The sequence below is a fragment of the Typopeltis vanoorti genome, chromosome 20 (assembly GCF_054136105.1).
Source record: "Typopeltis vanoorti isolate ZY-2024b chromosome 20, IOZ_Tvanoo_1.0, whole genome shotgun sequence".
Taxonomy (NCBI): Eukaryota; Metazoa; Arthropoda; class Arachnida; order Uropygi; family Thelyphonidae; genus Typopeltis; species Typopeltis vanoorti.
The window spans coordinates 83,008,054-83,030,961 of record NC_143568.1 but is presented as its reverse complement, the minus strand read 5'-3'; the positions used below and the strand labels follow the sequence as shown (position 1 = coordinate 83,030,961).

Below are 22,908 nucleotides of genomic sequence, written 5' to 3'. Positions count from 1 at the left end.
AAAAGAATGAATGAATGATTTGGCAAAAACTGCAAGGGAAAGAACCCAGAGGAAGACCAAGGTCTAGGCAGAATGGTGCAGTTTATGATGCCTTAGAAAACAAAAATGTAAAATTGGATAACTATTAGATTAATTTGTAAGAAAACTGTTGACAAGAAACATCCTGTATAGTCCCTGAGATTACATATCAGAAAATGATAATGATCACGATAAAATGTGAATCTAGTCTTTTGTTACCATGTGGAGAAAGACACAAATATTTATTTGGCAGTTTTAATGAATATTAGGTCTGGTATGCATCATTTTAAAAGTGGAGGATAAATGCAATAATGTAAAGTCTGCCTGAAAACAGTGAGGTTGTGTTCTGCAAATTAATAAGAGGAGAATTTTAGACATTTTCTAATAGCTAATAAAAAAACATATTAATAAAAAAAATATGTTTTTATAGAAATTGTATCCAAAAAAAACCATCATTTTGCTTTTTTTTGAAGACACAGATCTTAATTTATAATCACTGAACATAAACTGGAATTTAAATAAAAACAATAAGGAGTGCCTTTGTGCATCATTTGAAAAATGAAATGTGCTGTGGTTGAAAAGAACAGCATTCAAATGTTATACAAGATAAAAAGAACTTTGAACTTATGTTGGTCTATTTCATACAGAGGAGATGGAATTTGTTCATATGAAAAAAACCCCAAAAAAACTTGGGTTCCCCCTGACAAAAAGAATGTAATTAACACTATGTTGGCAGAACAAATTCCTCAAACCTATGATTAATGGTCAAATATTTAAAAATAGGTAAGTTATAGTTGTAATAAACCAATACATTTAGATAGAAGTCTAATACCTTAGAAGATGAACATAATATAAATAAATAACTACCTAATAAATATTAAGTAGTCATACACATAAATTGTTAAAACAATCACTAAAATAGGGTTCAATTCTAAAAAGAGAGAAAAAAAAAGATTTATTTTTACTTGCCACAATTAAGATGAAATCTAAACAAAGATAAATAAAAACATACCCATCATTAGAACAAGTCAAAAATTCTTCTCTTTCCCATGGATGCCAGCAACCATCATTTAACATTGCACAATGTCCCTGAAAAAGAAAAAATAAATAAATAACACAAAAATAAACATCCTGTTTATGATGAAACTAATCTAGCATACAGGGTAAGTGGATACTGTCACACGCTCCAGAAAATTTGAATCTCACTATGATGGATATTTGAAGGTTTCTGAATGTCATTATTTGATATGGTTTTAAAAATCTCTCACCAGGTGACTACACCAGCTTAAGTAGTCATGAAGTGGCTTGAAATTTATTATTTAACCCTTAACTCTAATGCAATATCAATTGCATTAGACAGGGGTGCCAACCACCAAAACCATGATTCTGTGAGATTTCTTTTTCACTTAATTTTTATGGGAAGAAAAAAAAAAATTTTAATGAAAATTATACATACACAATAATAACAACAGAAATATACACTTTAAGATTGGAATACTATAAGTAGGCATATTAAGAATAAACTACAAAAGAAGGAACTCCAATACAAAAATGGAATCGTAATTAAATAACAGAAAATTCTAAAAAGTGTCACCTAAGTAGCTAATGCAAAATAACAAAAATGTCAATATTTTCCTAACTAAACAATGTGTATACACACACACACACACACACACACATATACAGTAGTCCCTCCCCTTATCTGCAGGTTTGCCTTCAACAGTAACACTGGTCTAAAAGTATTAAATGGAAAATTCCAAAAATAAACAATTCATAAGTTTTAAATTGCATGCCATTCTGAGTAGCATGATGAAATCTTGCTCCGTTCAGCCCGGGATGTAAATCATCCCTTTGTCCAGTATATCCATACTGCACTGCTACCCACCCATTAGTCACTTAGTAACCATTTCGGTTATTATTAATTATCATTATCAAATTCCTAATATATATATATATATATCCTCAAGGGGTGTACAGGATATGATAGTACTACATGAGCAATTACATTATTACTAACTTCCTATCTACAATTTTCCTCCAAATCATTCTGTTACCTGTCAAGACTGATATTATCAGACCATGTATTTCTATCTTCTAAGGCACTTCTTACTGTATCAATCCACTTATATCTTAGTCTTCCTCTGGGTCTTTTTCCTGCCAACCACACAGAGAACACTTCTTTTGCTAATCTTTCCTCTCCCATTCTGTTTAAGTGACCATACCATCTGAGATTAGCTCTGCTAACACATTCCTGGATGCTGACAATGTCAAGTTCTTTCCTAATATTCTCATTTTTAATATGATATTGCCATTGATGCCATCTGTTCTTGCCCTAATCTTTCTCAGGACTCTCATATCTGTAGTCTCTAGTCATTGGTCAAGTGTTTTACTTCTAACCCAGCTCACAGATATATAAGTTAAAATTGGTTTAAACATTGTCTTGAATACAGCTAATTTTTCTCTTATTCCATATAAATTTATTCAGTTGACTTCCTACCATACCGGCTTTGTTGATTCTGTTGTCAATTTCCATATTTAATTTACAATCTTCACTAAAAATCATGTCTAAGTAGCTGAAATGTTTTACTTGTTCTATATGTTCTCCATTCACAATGCAGTTGATCTTTTCAAGGTTTCTGCCTATTTTCATTTGTCTTTGCGATGCTGACCTTCATACCATATCTATTACAACAGTTATTCACTTTGGTCATGGAATCTTGCAGACATGTAGTGGATTTATTTAGAAGTATAACATCATCTGCATAAAGCAAAAAGCTGATTAACATCCCCAATTTTGATATCAGGTTTAATACCACTTTCTTTCATAATGTGATCCACAAAGATAATGAATAACAGAGGGGGATAATGTACAAGTATCCCTCGAGTAACATGGTTAATTAATCCCTCGATGTTACCGCATATATCAAAATCGCGTTAATCAAATCTAATAATCAATGGTAAAAATTACAATTCGTCCATGATCAATTACTGTATTAATAATTCGTTTTATATGGTGCTCTTTTAGGAAAGATAAAAAATGAATGCAAAGTAAATGTTTAATAAATACTTGTACCTACATTATTTACTGCAATTTTTTTATCAAAAGAAGTTATCAAGAGTTGTTTGAACAGTTTTAGTTTTTTTCTTATCGGCATAAATTCTACGATAACAAGCAAAATGACTCTCCAGACCTCGGCAAACAAGCAATAAAACAAAAAGAAAAACACTGCAAATATAATACATGATTGTACAAATTAAGTGGATATTGAATCCAACATTATTTCATAGCCGAATATAGAAACTACAAGTTTTGTGCCGAATATATAGAAACTAAAAGTTTCGGCAGATACAAGCATAAGTAACCCTATGGGCAACTCGTAGTAAAGGTGGAGTAAGCTCCAGATCACTTTCCTTAGTATTTTCCATAATGTAAAGCACATCTCCTAGAGGATATGTATGATAAATAAGCCTTTGGTTCTGTATTTCAGGAATACACAATAGTTTATTTATTTTGAGTTACAATCTAGAAATTATTGAACAAACAATTAAAAAAAAATTATACAATACTGACATCGGAGGTCGCGGTATCTCTCAGATAGAATTTACTGTCAAATATCAGAAACCTTTACATAACATCTGTTAAACCAAACTGACAACAAAAAACAGTGCGGAATATTACTCGCAACATATGAATGCACAGCTACTCATGATCTCCAAGCTATACAGTGAATTGTGTAAGAATATTTATATTAAACATTTTGTATGTTTCTGTCAGATCAGCTGTGAACTACGCAGGGTTAAAGGCGCATTAATCAAAACTCTTGCCGCATATCAAGGGATTGCCGCAATTTCACTGCATTAATCAAAACTGCGTTAAGCAAGGGATACCTGTACATCCTTGCTGACACCAGATTTAACATTAAAAACCACCTTCCTGTACTTCAATTCTAACTGTTGACTTACAACTCAAATAAAGACTAAGTATTGCTTGATATAAAGCCCCATTGACACCACATAACTGCAGCATTTCGAATAACTTCTCTCTTAGTACCTTGTCATATGCCTTTTCCAGATTGGCAAAACTTAAATACAGATCTTTGTTATATTCCCATGTTTTCTCAACTATTTGTCGTAAAGTGAAGATCTGATCCTGACAGCCTCCATTTGGCCAGCTTGTTCTTTACCAAGCTTCTCTTTTAAAATTCTTCTCAACCGTTTCTCAAGTATACTTGCATAAATCTTACCAGGAACACTCAGTAGGGAAATACCTCTGTAATTCTCACATTCAATTTATTTCCCTTTTTATATATATGGGTAATATGAGAGCTCAACTCCAATCACCCAGAATTCGTCCCCCTGTCCAGGACTTCTGAATTGTGCAGTGCAGCCACTGTAAGACTTTTATACCTCCATACTTGAGCATTTCTGGTCGAATATCATCTACTCCTGCTGCCTTTCCACATTTCAGGCTTTTGATGGCTTTTTCTACTTCAAGTATGGATATGTATTACTGACTGCACCTGGCCAGTGTTTTTTTACCACTGTGTTGTCATCACTGCTTGTTTCATTTAACAATTTTTCGAAATAATTACTCCATACTTCAAGGATATCTTTTTCTCCTGCTTTCATGTCACCTTTATCATCTCTAAGTCCTTTTACAGCACTCTTTCCTCCATTTCTAAGCTTCTTCAACAATCTCCAGAATATTTTGCCACCTTCTTGATATTTATTTTCTATGTTCTTGCCAAAGTCCTCCCATGACTTTTGTTTTAGCTAGTTTTACACAGTGTTTAGCTTTCTTATATTTGTCTCTGCATTCTCTAAGAGCAAAAACTGACTTATTTGCCAGGAACTTTTGATATGCTTTCTTCTTTTCCTTCACTGCCTCTTTAACTTCCTGTGTCCACCATGGAGTTCTGATTTTTCTATCCTTGCAGACAACTTCACCACATGCCTCTCTGCCTGAATTAATCAGGGTTTTCTTCAAGGCTTGCCACTGAATCTCCAAGGTTTGGTTCCTGTTCTCAAATTCTTTCATTTTTTTCTTCAATCATGTTTGTGTATTTTTGTCTATAGTTCACCTCTGAGAGCTACTCAACTTTCATTTGCTTAAAAACTTTCTTACATGTTATTCTTTTCAATATGAAATTCAATTTTATTCTGTTCAAGACTAAATGGTGATCACATTCAATTTCAAATCCTCTGTACACTTCACTATCGACAATAACATAGTCAATGAGACTTTTCTTATTCCTTGCCTCTTCTCTCCATGTGAATTTGTGTACATTTTTATGTTGGAACATGGTGTTAGTAATAACTAGTCCATGTCCTGAGCAGAAATCCAACATGTTTTTGCCATTATTATTAACTTTTCTCTTTTCTCCAAATTTTTCTGAAATATTTTTGTATGTCTGACAATCATTTTTTACTCTGCTATTTAGATCCCCAACAAGGACCAACTTTTCCTTTTTCATTGTTTCAATTGCTTTCTCTAAAGCCTCAAAAAATCCCTCCACTTCTACCTTAGTAGAATCTTCTGTGGGACAAGAGACACAAATAAGTCTCATTGTCCAGTTTCCCATTCTGATATTTGCCCACATCACTCTACTTGAGACTGCTTTCCATTCAAGAAGATTAGACTCATATGTTGTATTGAGTACTATGGCTACTCCTTTTCCTTGATAGTGACTGCCTGAATATAACATTTTGTATTTATTGCTCAGCAAGATCTCGCCAGTTTTTGCCTTTTTTTTTTGTTTCAGTCACTCCTATTATGTTGATCTGGTACTTATCCAATTCCTCATCTGTCATTCAGGCTTCTTATGTTGATAGTATCGATACTGAACTGTGGTGATGTTGAGTTAGGGTAGGTTTTAGGATTTGTTCCTGTAGCTGACTTGTCGCTGTTTGTGCTGGTTCCCTGGAGAAAACAACGGGGGCCTTCTTTAATCGGGCAACACCACAGATGGCACGAAATTCTGTCGTGTTGTACCATCATTCTATATTTTGGTTTAAGCCAATAAGAGTACAAATTGCCAGCCCATCCTCGTTCCTTCAGTATCCAGGTAGATACCTAACAGGGGGTACCACGAGAAGGTGAGGATTGGACATTAGGTCAGAAGCCATGGTTGGTTTTCTGCATTCCTTTAAAGGCTATGTGGAGGTCTCCTTTCAGTGATATAGCTTTAAACCTTAAACACCCCGTATTATTAATCATTATTCCATGGGCATCTACATGGAGTCCTAAACTATCATCAACAATATCTATCAAACGTCTCCTTGAAACCACTGCAACCCATTCCATTTATTCACCACTCTCCAAGTGAAAAATATAGTCCTCACACCCTTATTAACTATACCCCTTGCCTAACTTCTAGGAATGACCTCTTGTTCTGCCTACACTAGCCAAGTTCCAAAACATTTCCCTTGCATCAATCCTATAAAATCCTTTGAGTAACTTAAATGTTTCTATTATATCCCCCCCCCTTTTTATGCCAATTAACCAACTTTTGAAATCCACAAACTCCAATCTATTCTCATAGGGAGCATTCCACAGACCACTCACCTCTGGATCTTCACCACCACTTTCTCATCCCCCAAGAAACCCAGGTGACCAGACTTGAGCACAATAATCCAGATGTGGTTGCATCAAGATTTTATAAAGAGGAATAATAACTCCCTTATCTTTGGTTGCTAGTGTGTTCTTCAATAACCATATAATCCAGTGCACTACCCTGGTAACTTTAGCAACATGCCCTCTAAACTTCAGCTCTCTATCCGATACTATCCCCCAAATCACTGGCTTCATCAATTTACTGGAGTAGAGTATCATCACAATGTGGTACACAGCTTGTAATCTTTGCATCCCAAAATGCATAACTTTACACTTTTCCACAGTTATCATATTGACTGCTGCAGTATTCACAGTGCTTGTGTTCAAAGTAACCTATATTTTACTTAATAATGGCCCCAAAGCACAAGATGCTGGCAATTCAGATATGCCAAAGAGAAGCCATAATGTGCTTCCTTTAAGTTAAAAGGTGAAAGCTCTCTACTTCAGAAGAAAAGAAAAATAGTAATATGCTGAGGTTGCTAAGATTCCATTCATATAACTTTTATTATAGTATATTGTTATATTCTATTTTATTGTTCTATTTTATTATTAGTTATTGTTGTTAATCTCTTACTGTGCCTAATTTATAAATTAAACTTTGTCATAGGTATGTATAGGAAAAAATGTGTATATATATATATATATATATATATATATATATATAGGGTTCAGTACTATCTGCGGTTTCTGGTATCCACTGGGGATCTTGGAACGTATTCCCTGCAGATAAGGGGAGACTACTCTCTCTCCCTCTCTCTCTGTATGTGTGTGTGTAAAATTATGTATAATTAAAAGTTAGTAAAAATCAGCTGATTTAAAAAGTATCATCTCCCATAAATGAGATAAATATAGACAGACCATTGAATCTGTTTAGGTTAGGACAATGTAGCAACATTTCATAAGTTTCCTTATAAAGACATTCTATAAGAAAATTCTTCTGTTATTTAAGTGAACTGTAGGCTTGGTAGAGTGTGTACCTGGAATCTTTCATAAAAGCTGATTTCTTATATAATGCCTTTATAAGGAAACCTGTAAAACGTTGCTCCACTATCTTAACCTAATCCGATCCAATGGTCTGTATTTATCTCCTTTATGGGACATTGTAATTTTTAAATCAGCTTTTAAGTCAGGAAAATATTGACAATTTTTATCTTACACTAGCTACTAAGGTGGCACTTTTTAGAATTTTCTGTTATCATTTAAGTTCCACTTCATTTTTGTGCTGTATATGTGTGATGTGTGTATGAAACATCAGTGAAAATTTTACTAACAAGCATCAAGTTTTTTCATGAGTTTTTCTGCCTTTTTTTTTTTTTTGTAGTTTATTCTTAACTGAAATATAATACAAGTTATAAAAGTTAAATGTGATAAATAATTACAAAAAATCAACAAAACTAAAAATTCTTAAAAAACATTAAATATATGTATGCCACAGTTATGGTGAATGTCTCAGCTGTTCTTAAATTTATATATTTTGACACTGTATTTGTATCTGTCATGGTTATTTATAATGCATACTTTTAAAAATTTTCAAAAGTATGCATTATAAATTGCATACTTTTATTTTATGTATTGTATATGGACATATACAATACACGTATACAGTATAAAAGCTAGACATACACTGTCAGTCTGACACAGTCTGAAATGCATGTAGCATAAGCATGGTAGTAGTAAGAAGGTGTGCAAAAATGCATACCATTAAAAAATGCAAAGCTCGGTCTATTTCAACTAACTTTATTAGCAAAGGATTTTAGAATATAAAAATTATAATAATGACTCATAATTAACAGTTTACTTAATTCTTGTAATCTGTCAAATAATTCAGGAGAAAAACGCCTATGCTAGGAAGACAGAAAAATATTACGTTTAGTTGGTAAGTAGAAAGAGGGGACATGATATAGAAACTTTTAAGGCATTAAAGGGATTTTATAAAATTGATGCAAGTAAAATTTTTCAACATATAACAAATAGAGAACTAGAGGCAATGTGGAAGTTGTGTAAGAGAGTGGTTAGTAGGAGTGTGTGTGCAGACCAGATTTTCTGCTTGGAGAACGGTTAGTGAGTAGAATGGATTACCAGAATTGTTGTGAGTTCCCTGATGGTGAATGGATTCGAGGAGAGGTATAATAGAATTTGTGTGTATAATGGTTAATTTCGGTCTCCTACAATGAGTTGCCGGATTCCATGGAAATCCAGTAAAATGAAAATAATAATAATAATATTCTCGATTTTGGAAGGCAATTCTACCAGTATATAGTACATTTAATTAGGAGTGCATTAAAAAATAAAATAATAAAAACTGCTTTCCATTTCTCTTTTCTATTGTATTCTTCTTCTATGCTATAGCAAATATAACACCATTTCCCTCATTACAGCATGTTTTAGTGCACAGAATCAAAGGATAAACCAAACATGAATTGAAGATAAGATTTCATGACTAAATTCCAGTAAACTTTCTTAAAAATTGCTGTACTATTTGAAGTTCTCACTTAATCAGCTTTAACATTTCGATCCTCTAAACCACTTCTAACTTATCAAATTTGTTCAAAGCACTCTTCTGTATACCACTAGTTCATGCTTTGGCTAATTTCTCTCTTTTAACATAATATTGTTAAATAAAAGAGATGATAGTTCTCGTTGGATTGTGATAGCAATAAATATATTATGAGAGAAGATTCATAAGGACTGTTTGGAAGAAGTGAGAGAGTAAAAATTGTTGATTTGCCACTGAGATATTGATAGTACCAACTTAATGAAGACTATAATAGTAAATGATTCAAAGTGTAGGCTGTGTAGAAGAAATGGATGTTTAGTTTGATGATGACTTGTATAAGAGGGAAGGCTAACATTTGAATGGATTTGGTATCAGGAGCATGGAGAAATTATTGGGATGAGACCTAATACAGAGAGTGAAGGATACTAGGTCATCATGGGAAAAATGATGAAAACGTGTAAGTTCATCTGTAGTATGCAGATATGATAATGGTATGAATGCCATTAAGCATGGTTATATATCTGTGGAAATGTAGGTTTTGGACCTTTGATGGGCTCTGGAGAGGAAAAAGTGAAAACTGTCTAACTGAGCAAAGCAGACTGCAGATTTAAGTAGAAGAAAAAAGTGGTGTGTGTGTGTGTGTGTGTGTGTGTGTGTGTTTGGAAAGGGGGGCTCAGTATGTTTATACACAAATGTGAAACATTTGGAACAAAGGGGTTGAGTTTCTTGCTAACCAAGCATTAGCAAAGCTTGGCTATCAGAGTCATATGTTGCAACTGTGATCGGGTGTAAAGGGTATAGCATTTTTAGGAATGACAAAAGACAGAGGAGAGGGGGGGGGGGGAATGCTACCAATGATATCAGATGACTTGAGTCCAGTAAGGGTAAACTCACAAAAGCAATAATGATAATAATGTCCCATGCAATGATAAGTTTAAGGCTATTCTGGTGTGAAGTACAGGTTAACAGGATGAAATATATATATATGGTAAGGTGTTGCTACAGACATGGCAATCCAACTGGGGATGATGAAATGCATTGGCCAATTACACTGATGGGTACTAAATAAATAATCATTATGGGCAACCTAAATTATCCAAACATTGATTGGGTAGAAGAAAAATCTCAAGATAAGAATGAAGGAGCATTTATTAAGTTGTTACAAAACAACTTCCTCAAGCAGTACATGAAAGAAGGAACTTGAGGTAAAAGTGCATTAGATTTGATTAGAGCACCAGAAGAGGCCTCGGTTAAGAATATGACTATTTTACCACGAGTTGGTGACAGAGATAATGCTGTACTTTTCTGGGAAGTAGCAATATGGATGTTCCAATTAGGACAGGTAACATGCTGAACTAGAAAGTTCAAAATTATGACCAACTCAAGAGAATACCATCTTTAAACCCATGGTATCAGTCACTAAATGGGAAATATAGCAATGCACGGGAGATTTTGAAAAATGCTTAAATGAGGCTGTACTTGGATGTATCCCCAGAATTAAAAGAACAAATAAGATTAAATTGAAATGGGAAATGGATGTGTAACTTTATTAAGCAAGATCTATAAGAAGATAATGATGTGGAAAAAATATTGTGAAAATAAGAAAGAAAGGAGTTATGAAATATATAAAGTGCAGGGCAGAAAAGTAATGAGTATTGTGTAGAAAGCTAAATATGAGAATGAAAAGATAATTTTATCATTATGCTGCAAGTAAAAAAAAAAAAAAAAAAAAAGTGAATGTGGAAAAATAACTTTACACAATGCAGATGGTACTCTTTTGTCAAAAGTTGATGAGATTGTTCAGTTAATGAGTACAGGTATCCCTCGATTAATGCAGTTAATTAATCCCTCGATGTTACCGCATATATCAGAATCACGTTAATCAAATCTAATAATCAATGGTAAAAATTACAATTTGCCCATGATCGATTACTGTATTAATAAATCGTTTTATATGGTACTCTTTTAGGAAAGATAAAAAATGAATGCAAAGTAAATGTTTAATAAATACTTGTACCTACATTATTTACTGCACTTTTTTTATCAAAAGAAGTTATCAAGAGTTGTTTGAACAGTTTTAGTTTTTTTCTTATCGGCATAAATTCTACGATAACAAGCAAAACGACTCTCCAGACCTCAGCAAACAGGCAATAAAACATAAAGAAAAAACACTGCAAATATAATACATGATGGTACAAATTAAGTGGATATTGAATCCAACATTATTTCATAGCCGCATATAGAAACTACAAGAGTTTCATGCGAATATATAGAAACTAAAAGTTTCGGCAGATGCAAGCATAAGCAACCTTATGGGCAACTCCTAGTAAAGGTGGAGTAAGCTCCATATCACTTTCCATAATGTAAAGCATATCTCCTAGAGGACATGTATGATAAATATTGAATCCAACATTATTTCATAGCTGAATATAGAAACTACAAGAGTTTCGTGCCAAATACACAGAAACTATAAACGTTGCAGCAGATGCAAGCATAAGCCACCTTATGGGTAACTCGTCGTAAAGGTGGAGTAAGCTCCAGATCACTTTCCTTAGTATTTTCCATAATGTAAAGCATACATCTCCTAGAGGACATATATGATAAATAAGTCTTTGGCTCTCCATTTCAGTAATACATGATGGTTTATTTATTTTTCAGTTACAATCTAGAAATTATTGAACAAAGAATTAAAAAAAAAAAAAAAAAGACAACTAAACCATACTATACTGACACCGGAGGTCGCGGTATCTCTCAGATACAATTTACTGTCAAATATCACAAACCTCTACATGACATGTGTTAAACCAAACTGACAGCAAAAAACAGTGCGGAATATCACTGTAACATATGAATGCACAGCTACTCATGACCTCCAAGCTATACACTGAATTGTGTAAGAATATTTATATTAAACATTTCACATGTATCTGTCAGATCAGCTGCGAGCTCTGCAGGGTTAAAGGCATGTTAATCAAAACTCTTGCTGCATATATCAAGGGATTGCTGCAATTAATTTCACCACATTAAGCAAGGGATACCTGTACTCACTTTGCTAAGATATATCAACCAGGTATAAGTACCATGATGTAATCCTACTAATGTCGTTGCATAACCTGGATAAGAATTTGGCAGTAGGGACAGATCGAATATCAGCACATATGTCAAAGGAATATTCAGCTGAATTGGCTAGGTTCTTGACATGTTCATATAACTCGAGTCTCAGATCAGGAAAAATACTACAGAAATGGAAGGAATGTATGTTTGTACAAGGGTGTTATAAAAACCAATATGTCTAACTACAAACCTATCAGTACAAACACCTCTGAAGTGGTGGCAAAGACCTTAAAGAAGTTTGCAAAAACTGAAATACAGAAATGGCTCAACAGACAAGCTAAACTCCGCAAAGAACAACATGAGTTTATTCAAGGGCAATCATGTTTTAGCAATGTGATCATATTTTATAATAGTTATGGCTGAGTTAGATAAAAGGAATGGATATACTATAATACTGGACTTTAATAAGGCATTTGCATAAACAGGAGAATATGGTAATGGAATATACTCTCATGACTTGGATAAGTGGATGGTTGATGGACAGCTATTAGAAAGTGGTATATGGTGGATGTGAATCTGCCAGACTTAAGGTGACTAGTGTGTTCATTCTAAATTCATAATATTCAGAAAGATCTGGTGAGGTACTCAAATGTTCACTGAGGATGCAAAAAGAGGCAGGGCAATCAGGGATGTTACTGATATCTAGCACTTACAGAATGATTTGAATAGGCTGGAAATGTGGGAAAATTATAATGGCTGTCAATTCAACATTAGTAATGTAAAGTTATACATTTTGGCATGATGAGATTTCCAATGGCATATTATGTTGATGGGATTATGCTACCAGAAACTGATTAGGCTGGAAATCTTGTAGTTAAATGGATAGGAATTTGAAGTTCAAAGATCACATAGCAAAAATTACAAATACAACACACAGGATAATGGCAATATATTGAAAGGACCATTGATATATAAGAATAAAGAAGCCATTTTGCGTCTTTAAAAAACTTGGATAAGATCACAGCTGGACTACTGTGTGCTTGATCTTCTGGAGTCACAGAGGAATAAAGAAGCTGTGGAAAGGGTGCAAAAAAGAGTTACAAAGATTATATCAAGATTATGGGAGATGATGAGAACAGATTAAGAATATGTGGAGTGCAAACCCTGATAAACAAGAGAAAGTGGGATAATATAACAGAGGTCTATAAACTCCTGAAATAATGTTATAGAATATTGTCAGATTGAAATTTTTCATTCCATGGAAGTTAAGTTTGTGCATGGTTAAGAAAGGAGTAAGAGCTAGATTTTTTCCCCACAGAGCAGTGAGTGAGTGAGTGAGGAACAATTTGCCTGTTGAAGTGGTAAGTGTTAGTGTGAGTGAGATTAAGAGAAGGTATGATAGATGTATGGACTCCGTCAATGAGCCCTGAATATGGTGGGAGCCTTATTCAACAGGCTTCCACTGTACCAGGTTTACTTATTCTATTATCTATTTTCGAATTTAATTTCTATCTAAATTAAAACTTGCACCTAAATAGCAGAAATGTTTTACTTGGTTTTCTACAAGCTCTCCAATTAAAAATATAGCTAATGTTTAAAATGTTACTGCCTGTTTTATTTCATATTTTCATATTTATAGCTGATTTTCACGACAAATTTGTTGTGGCAGTTATTTAATTTAGTTAAAGAATCCTAAAGACTTGATGGATTTGTTTGATAACATCATCTGCACAAAGTAAAGAGTATAATATGCCCCTGGAACTCTAATCACGCCAAAGTGCATAACTTTACACTTACTAACATTAAATCGACAGCCATTTTTGTTTGCTCAGATTTCCAGTCTATTCAAATCATTTTGTAATTGCTGAATATCAGTAGCATCCCTGATTGCCCTGCCTATCTTCGCATCATCAGCAAACAATTGCAAATCTGATGATAGACCCTGTTCAATGTCATTAATGTATAGATTGAACAATAATGGCCCAAGGACTGAACCCTGAGGTACACCACTGGTTATTTTTTAATGTTTTTTTTTTTTTTTTTTTTTTTTTTTTTTTTTTTTTTTTTTATTAATCTTTGTACTGGTTATGGGCAGGACTACCCTTACATCATGTCCAGACATCTCATCCAGACTTGATATAGGCCTAAGCTTTTACACATGTTTTATCCTATGCCTGTTCTAATTATTATTGTAGTCATTCTCTGGTGGCAATGCCATGCCACCACCAGTGTGCCCTGTAGGGCCCTCAAGGAAAGTACTTTTATATCCTTCTGCATAAGTCCAAGCTGTTTTTAGTCCTTATCTGTGCTCCATATGCCATGTAAAGAGATGGTGGTGCTGGTAAACCTTGAAGTTGCCCCATTCTTCTCCCATATCTTACTAACTAGATCTTGGTTATTCTTATAATAGTTTACCTTATTATTATTATGGCTACAGGCTAGTGGGCACCCTGTTCCTACCACCTGGGCATCAACTACCCAAATCACCATCTCTTTTAATCACTGTCTGGCTTATGCAAACCCAGTCTCCCAATCTTTATTCTTAAAGCTGTTGTTCAGAATGAAGACCATGGATTCATGCCTCCACACACAGACCCCATGATTGTGAAAACAACACTGGGCTATATGAGACAATGTCTCACTGTAGTGGCAGCCAGCCCTACAGTTTGAGTCGTCACCACCTCATAGCTGTGTGGACTCAAGTGGGCAGGGTATTGATCCTCGTCCTGATAAGGTCAATATACTCGAACCCAGGGAGGAGTCTGGAGCCATCCCTTACCCAATCATGCTGGAGAGACACCAGATATGACTCTTTTAAAGGTGCATCATCTACAGAACAGTGCAGAAGAGATTACCATATCTGTCTGTCAACCATCCTCTGATTCAAGTCAATAGATTATATTCCAATCCCATCTTCTCTAGTTTAAGCAACAGTATTGTGTGGTATCCTATCAAATGCCTTAGAAAAATCCAACATTATCATAGTATATTCATTCCCTTTATCCAACTCAGCCATAACATTATTATAATTATGAGCATTTTATTCAATAACATTTAAGTTTACAGCTGAAAGCAACATGACTTTGATTTTTGTACATATTCTAATTTTCAAAATGATATTCATTTTTATCCTGCTCAAAACTAAGTGGATATCATTTCCTTTTTCAACTTGTCTGTAAACAAATACTTCAACACTTGTTTGGCTAATCTTTTATCTTCCATTTTGTTTAAGTGACCACCTTAAATTAGCTCTGCTTATACATTCTTGAACATTAATAATGCCAAGTTCTTTTCAGATATCTTCATTTATCACTTCTGATTTTCTTAATAACTTTCATATCTGTGGTCTTGATGAGCTGTTCTACTTCTAACCAATCATTTCAATTTCACGTATTACATCTCATTTAGCCCATCTCTCTCTCTCTCTCGTCATTCAACTGACTTCCCACCATAAAGGGTCAAGGGGTGCTTAAGGGTCAAAGCTGTATAACTGAGAGGAGACCTCTACATAGCCTTTAAAGGAATGCGGAGAACCGACCAGGGCTTCTGACCTAATGTCCAATCCTCACCTTCTCGTGGTGCACCCTGTTGGGTATCTACTTTGATACTGAACGAACGAGGATGGGCTGGCAATTTGGGATTTAGCCGACCAAATTGTATTCTTATTGGTTAAACCAAAATAAAAAATGATGGTACAACATGACAAAATTTCATGCCGGCTGGGGCGTCGCCCGGTTAAACAAGGCCCGAGTTGTTTTCGCCAGGGAACCAGGGCGAACAGCGAAAAGTCAGCTACTGGAACAAATCTGAAAACAAACCCCAACTCAACATCACCAGAGTTAAAGATCGGTACTATCAATATAAGAAGCCTGAATGGCAAAGAAATGGAGCTAGCTGAGGAATTAGATAAGTACCAGATCGACATAATAGGGGTGACTGAAACAAAAAAGACCAAAACTGGTGAGATCTTTCTGAGCAATAAATACAAAATGTTATATTCAGGCAATAACAATCAAGGAAAAGAAGGAGTAGCCATAGTATTCAACACAAAATACGAGGCTAATCTTCTTGAATGGCAGTCAGTCTCAAGTAGAGTAATGTGGGCAAATATGAGAATGGGGAACTGGACAATGAGACTTATTTGTGCCTATGGTCCCACAGAAGGTTCTACTAAGGTAGAAGTGGAGGAATTTTTTGAGGCTTTAGAAAAAGCAACTGACACAATGAAAAAGGAAAAGTTGGTCCTTGTTGGGGATCTAAATAGTAGAGTAGGAAATGATTGTGAGACATACAAAAATATTTTGGGAAAATTTGGAGAAAAGAGCAAAGCTAATAATAATGGCAAATATCTGTTGGATTTCTGCTCAGGACATGGACTGGTTATTACTAACACCATGTTCCAACATAAAAATGTGCACAAATTCACATGGAGAGAAGAGGCTAGGAATAAGAAAAGTCTCATTGACTATGTTATTGTTGATAGTGATGTTTTCTCCCTGGTGCAGGACACCAGAGTGTACAGAGGATTTGAAATTGGAAGTGATCACTATTTAGTCTTGAGCAGGATAAAATTGAATTTCTTATTGAAAAGAATAACATGTAAGAAAGTTTTAAAGCGAATAAAAGTTGAGCAGCTCTCAGATGTGAACTGTAGACTAAAATACAGAAATATTATTGAAAAGAAAATGAAAGAGTTTGAGAACAGGAATCAAACCTTGGAGATTCAGTGGCAAACTCTGAAGGAAACATTGATTGATTCTGCCAGAGAGGCATGTGGTGAGGTTGTGTGCAAAGATAAAAAAATCAGAACTCCCTGGTGGACACAGGAAGTTAAAGAGGCAGTGAAGGAAAAGAAGAAAGCATATCAAAAGTTCCTGGCAAATAAGTCAGCTTTTACTCTTACAGAATACAGAGACAAATGTAAGAAAGCTAAACAGTGTGTAAAACTAGCTAAACAAAAGTCATGGGAGGACTTTGGCAAGAATATAGAAAATAAATATCAAGAAGGTGGCAAAATATTCTGGAGGTTGTTGAAGAAGCTTAGGAATGGAGGAAAGAGTGCTGTAAAAGGAATTAGAGATGATAAAGGTGAAATGAAAACAGGAGAAAAAGATATCCTTGAAGTATGGAGTAATTACTTTGAAAAACTGCTAAATGAAACAAGCAGTGATGACAGCACAGTGATAAAAAACACTGACCAGGCATGCAGTCAGGAATACATATCCATACTTGAAGTAGAAAAAGCCATCAAAGGCTTGAAATGTGGAAAGGCAGCAGGAGTAGATGATATTCGACCAGAAATGCTGAAGTATGGTGGTATAAGAGTCTTACAGTGGCTGCACTACATAGTTCAGAAAGCCTGGACAGAGGGACGAATTCCCGATGATTGGAGTAGAGCTCTCATAGTACCCATATATAAAAAGGGAAATAAAACTGAATGTGAGAATTACAGAGGTATTTCCCTACTGAGTGTTCCTGGCAAGATCTATGCAAGTATACTTGAGAAACGGTTGAGAAGAATTGTGGAAGAAAAGCTCGGTGAAGAACAAGCTGGATTCAGGCCAAATAGAGGCTGTCAGGATCAGATCTTCACTTTACGACAAATAGTCGAGAAAGCATGGGAATATAACAAAGATCTGTATTTAAGTTTTGTCGATTTGGAAAAGGCATATGACAAGGTGCCAAGAGAGAAGCTATTCAATACGCTGCAGTTATATGGTGTCAATGGGGCATTATATCAAGCAATACTTAGTCTTTATTTGAGTTGTGAGTCAGCAGTTAGAATTGAAGGAAGTACAGGAAGATGGTTTAATGTTAAATCTGGTGTGAGACAAGGATGTACATTATCCCCTCTGTTATTCATTATCTATATGGATCACATTATGAAGGAATGTGGTATTAAACCTGATATCAAAATTGGAGATGTTAATGTCAGCTCTTTGCTTTATGCGGATGATGTTATACTTCTAAATAAATCCGCTACAAGTCTGCAAGATTCTCTGACTAAATTGAATAGCTGTTGTAATAGATATGGTATGAAGGTCAGCAATAAAAAGACAAAGACAATGAAAATAGGCAGAATCATTGAAAATGTCAACTGTGTTGTGAATGGAGAACCTGTGGAACAAGTAAAACATTTCAGCTACTTAGGCACAATTTTTACTGAAGATGGTAAACTAAATATAGAAATAGACAACAGAATCAGCAAAGCTGGTATGGTGGGAAGTCAATTGAATAAATTCATATGGAATAAGAAAGAAATTAGTCGGAACACTAAATTAGCTGTATACAAGACTGTGTTCAAACCAATTTTAACTTATGGATCTGAGAGCTGGGTCAGAAGTAAAACACTTGACCAAAGACTAGAGACCGCAGATATGAGAGTCCTGAGAAAGATTAGAGGCGTGAACAGATGGCATCAATGGCAATATCATATTAAAAATGAGGATATTAGGAAAGAACTTGACATTGTCAGCATCCAGGAATGCGTTAGCAGAGCTGATCTCAGATGGTATGGTCACTTAAATAGAATGGGAGAGGAAAGATTAGCAAAACAAGTGTTCTCTGCCAGGTTGGCAGGAAAACGACCCAGAGGAAGACCAAGATATAGGTGGATTGATACGGTACAAAGTGCCTTAGACGATAGAAATATAAGATCTGATAATGTTGGAGTCTTGACAAGTAACAGACTGATTTGGAGGAAAATTGTAGATAGGAAGTTAGTAATGATGTAATTTTTTCGTGTAGTACTGTCATATCCTGTACACCCCTTGAGGGTACATGGCAGGAATTTGATGATGATGATGATGATGACATATAATAGAAAATATAACACATATATTATATATTAACATTTAATTTTACTTCACTAAAAATTGCTGCTAAATATCTAAATCAGATAACTTCTTCTATAGGTGCACTAGTGAATGAAGTCTTCTGTTTGATTATCATTTTTCTAGGTTCAGTCTTTTCATTGCTAATTTTCATAATCCAGCTGTCATACCTTGCCTTAAACTCATTCACACTAGATGCACCACTTCAACAGGCAAACTATTCGACTCATTCACTGCTCTGTGAGAGAAAAATCTAGCCCTTCCTTAACCACGAAAAAACTTAACTCCTATGGATACTCTCATGTTCTCACCCCATCTTTCATATAAAGAAAAATTTCATGAGACAATATCCTATAATATCCATTTAGAAGTTTATAGACTTCTATCACATCATCCCTCATTCTTCTATAAACCAGAATCTGTAGTCCACATACACAATCTGTCCTCATAATCTAAATTACATTATCCTGAGATAATCTTTGTAACTCTTCTTTGCACCCTTTCCACAGTTTCTATATCTCCTTATAACCCAGGAGACTAAATCTGAGCACAGTATCTCAGATGCAGTCTTATTAAGACCTTGTAAAGAGGAAAAAAAATTCCTTATCCTTACATGTCAAGGTTGCTTCAACATTGCAATTATCTTCTGAACTGTATTTGCAATTATTGCTATGTGACCTTTGGAATAGGCTGGACATTTTGCCCAAATTTTCAGCCTATAAGGAGGGTATGAGCAAGAGAGTGAGAAGTAGTTTTTTTCGCATAGTGAGTTGTGAATGATTGGAATGCCCTGAGAGTGTGTGGTGCCTGCAGAGAATTTGAATGTGTTTAAGGCATGGTATGATGAACTGAGTGTGTGTGTGTGTGTGAGAGAGAGAGAGAGGCAAAAGGGACTTAAATGAGTCCATGACTCCATGGGGGGGGGGGGGGTTATAGGATAATAATAATAATAGTTGTTAAATGGAATTTTTCATTCCTCTAGGTCGAGGAAGATTTAGGACTGCTACAATTAGAAAACCAAATTGTAATCGATCCAAATAATACTGGAGTCCTGAATTAATTCAAAGGAAACCTGAATAATAATAAACTTAATCACACAGTATTATCACAGTATTCTGTGCACCCCTATATGATACAAGTCAGTAATTTAATGATGATATAATGCATATTTATTTTTCTTCTCCATTATGTTGACTTTAAACATACATCACCTTTCCTTATTGTTGGACAATCTTATATACAACAAATAAGTTTGAAACTGAGACACAACGGAAGTAAAGATGCTCCCCTCCCACTTTCTAAAAATTATTGGTTTTAATTAATGGTTCTAAAAATCATTGGCTGTGAAAGCACTTATTTTTCCATCTGAAATGCTTTCATTCATTTTTTTTTACAAATGTTTTAATTTTATCCTAAAAACCACAGTTTTTTGCCACCAAATATTTATTTAATTATTGATCGTATTTTTATTTTCAAATGATATACCTTGGTTCTGGACATGTCTGTAATATACTGATCGCCTTTAACACACTCATAAACTTCAAATCCATCTCTATCCAAAACTTTAGCTTGAGAATTGCCAGCAACAATCAGAATAGTATCACCTGTTATGCTATATTCTAGATTCTTAATTTGATGGCTAAAAAAAAAAAAAAAAAAAGAATAATAATGAAAGAAAAAGGACAAAACACACACTGATATAGACAATGTTTACATGACGACATTTACTTTCCAACAAATGATTCAAGCTGTTTCATGAAGCTGTTAACCATTATAAAATTAAAAATAAATTGATTATATATTTATTATTCTAATGGTAAACAATATATGCTAAAAATCATGATGTTGTAATCATGAGAAAATGATGTATTGAATCCTAACATAATGGAAGTGATTGCATTTATTAAGCTGGAAAGTGATCATCTGTGTAACTACTTTTCCCAACAATGTGTATTGATAGTGACAAGCTCAACATAAAAAACTACATTGCAAATGTCACAGAGGAACAAGTTACCAAGGTACAAATAAACAATCTCTGAGCACCAAATACTGATTATTCCGGAACTCTAGATATCCTTCTAATTATATGATTAATGAATAAGTGCATGCACTGTTTTGCAATTAAAGATTTGAAGATAAAGGTAGTCATGTGCATAAAAGTTGCTGTCTTAGTAGCAGTGTAAAAATCAATATGCTAACACATTAATGTATATCTAAGACAATTAAATGTTAGTATTAGAGAAAACTAAAAAAGCATACATTTTCAACAGAATTTCTCGATAATATATTCAGTTTACATCATTTAACCTCTCTACCGGCCAAGGTGGATGAAATAGTGAGACCAACTTGCACTTATCCATATTATTCAATAGGTGTTACAGAATCGTATCCAGATTTATCTGGACGTATATATACGCCCTGGTTGGTTGGGGTGTTAATGCTCATGATAATACATTCAGCAGCAGCAGCAGATCTATCTGTTCAAGGCTAAGTTATTCCACAAGAGGCTAGGGTTGGTGAGTAGGGGAAGTTTCCTACTTTATACACACACAAAGTAAACAAGTAAGTGAATCTGCATTAGATTCAAATTTCTGAAATTTATATCTTTGTGAGGTTAATAAATAAATAATGATATTAGAAATATCAGAACACTTACATAATCATAAACACAATAATGCAGTGAAAAAACTTAAGTAGAATGACTGAATAAATGAACAGTATGGCACAAATAAAAAAACAGTACTGACAATATCTAATTCCAACAAGACAGAGCAACCTGTTATGGAGTAAATGAGTTTATTACCAAAGAAATATAAGTTTACAACTGATGATATATATATCCACAACTGTCAGTGGAATCCTAGTCAAATAAAGCATTAACAATGGTAGATTACATGCTCGAAATGGGCACTATATCTTTCAAGATTTTGTTACACATGAAAAGATTCTCTGTCATCTTCGAGACCAATGTCCCAACAAAGGTTGGAAGATCTGCTAGATATATTGTATAATTTTATCCCTTAATTCATCAAAGTTTGAAGGCATCAAGCGATGTGAGATAAGGAGAATGTGAAAGGTACAGGAATTTTGTGTACCTCGAAATGAGCCTCGCAGGGAAGTGTTCTGATAAATAGGCTCTAGAACCAATGTGTAACAGGTTGCTCTGTCCTGTTGGAATACCCACGCATGAAATGGAATGTTTTTTGAAAGATACATAATATGCAAATGCTAGGTGAATGGAATCAACACATTCTTGATGTAGTGTTCACTATTCAAGGTCATGATTACCCCACTCTCTGCAATGAAGTAGGGCCCAATTATGCCATGTCTGGAAACCACACATCATGCGGTGACTTTCTTGCTGTGAAGAGGTTTCTCTTGGACAAATTTAGGTCTTAAGAAACTTAATGATGTATGAAAAGGCACCCAGCTCCTTAAGGATTCTCTGTTGTGACTGCCTTTACTGCTGTTCAGCATTGACTGTGTTTTGGAGACTGTAACACTTACTCCAACAGATGCCTGTGATTCTCATTACACAAATCTCATTCACGTTTCGTCTAAATCACAGTTTGTGGTCTCCCTGAATGCCCTTTGCATTGTGGTAGAACACTCCCAGTACATTAGAACATCTCAATTAATGCAATGATGATAATAATCCTTGGGGAACGCTTGCGGAAACGATGAACAAACTGCTCACAAATATGTCGTAGGTTGGACATTTGCTCTACCAACTCCATATGTACGAAAATAATGCTCAACAATAAACATCTTTTCTTCCAATATCAACACCATTGCTAACAGCTAAATGTAATGGCATACCACGTGTACTGAAGGGAGGGGGTGTCAAAGTGCAGTACTGTTTTTTTTTTTTTTTTTTTTTTTTTGCACCATAC

At 34.6% G+C, this 22,908-nt stretch overlaps 1 protein-coding gene across 4 annotated transcripts in view; it reads right to left on the bottom strand.

Moving 5' to 3' along the window:
* The window catches only part of LOC150095607 (WD repeat-containing protein 70), a 198,270-nt gene that overhangs the window by 114,834 nt on the left and 60,528 nt on the right, over window positions 1-22,908 (bottom strand). For all 4 annotated transcript variants that reach the window (XM_090410794.1, XM_090410793.1, XM_090410796.1 and 1 more), the window contains 2 exons: window positions 20,501-20,654; window positions 1,031-1,107 (listed from right to left, as the gene is read on the bottom strand). In XM_090410794.1, the coding sequence (XP_090266920.1) occupies window positions 1,031-1,107; window positions 20,501-20,654 (231 nt within the window). The remainder of the gene's footprint in view (window positions 1-1,030; window positions 1,108-20,500; window positions 20,655-22,908) is intronic.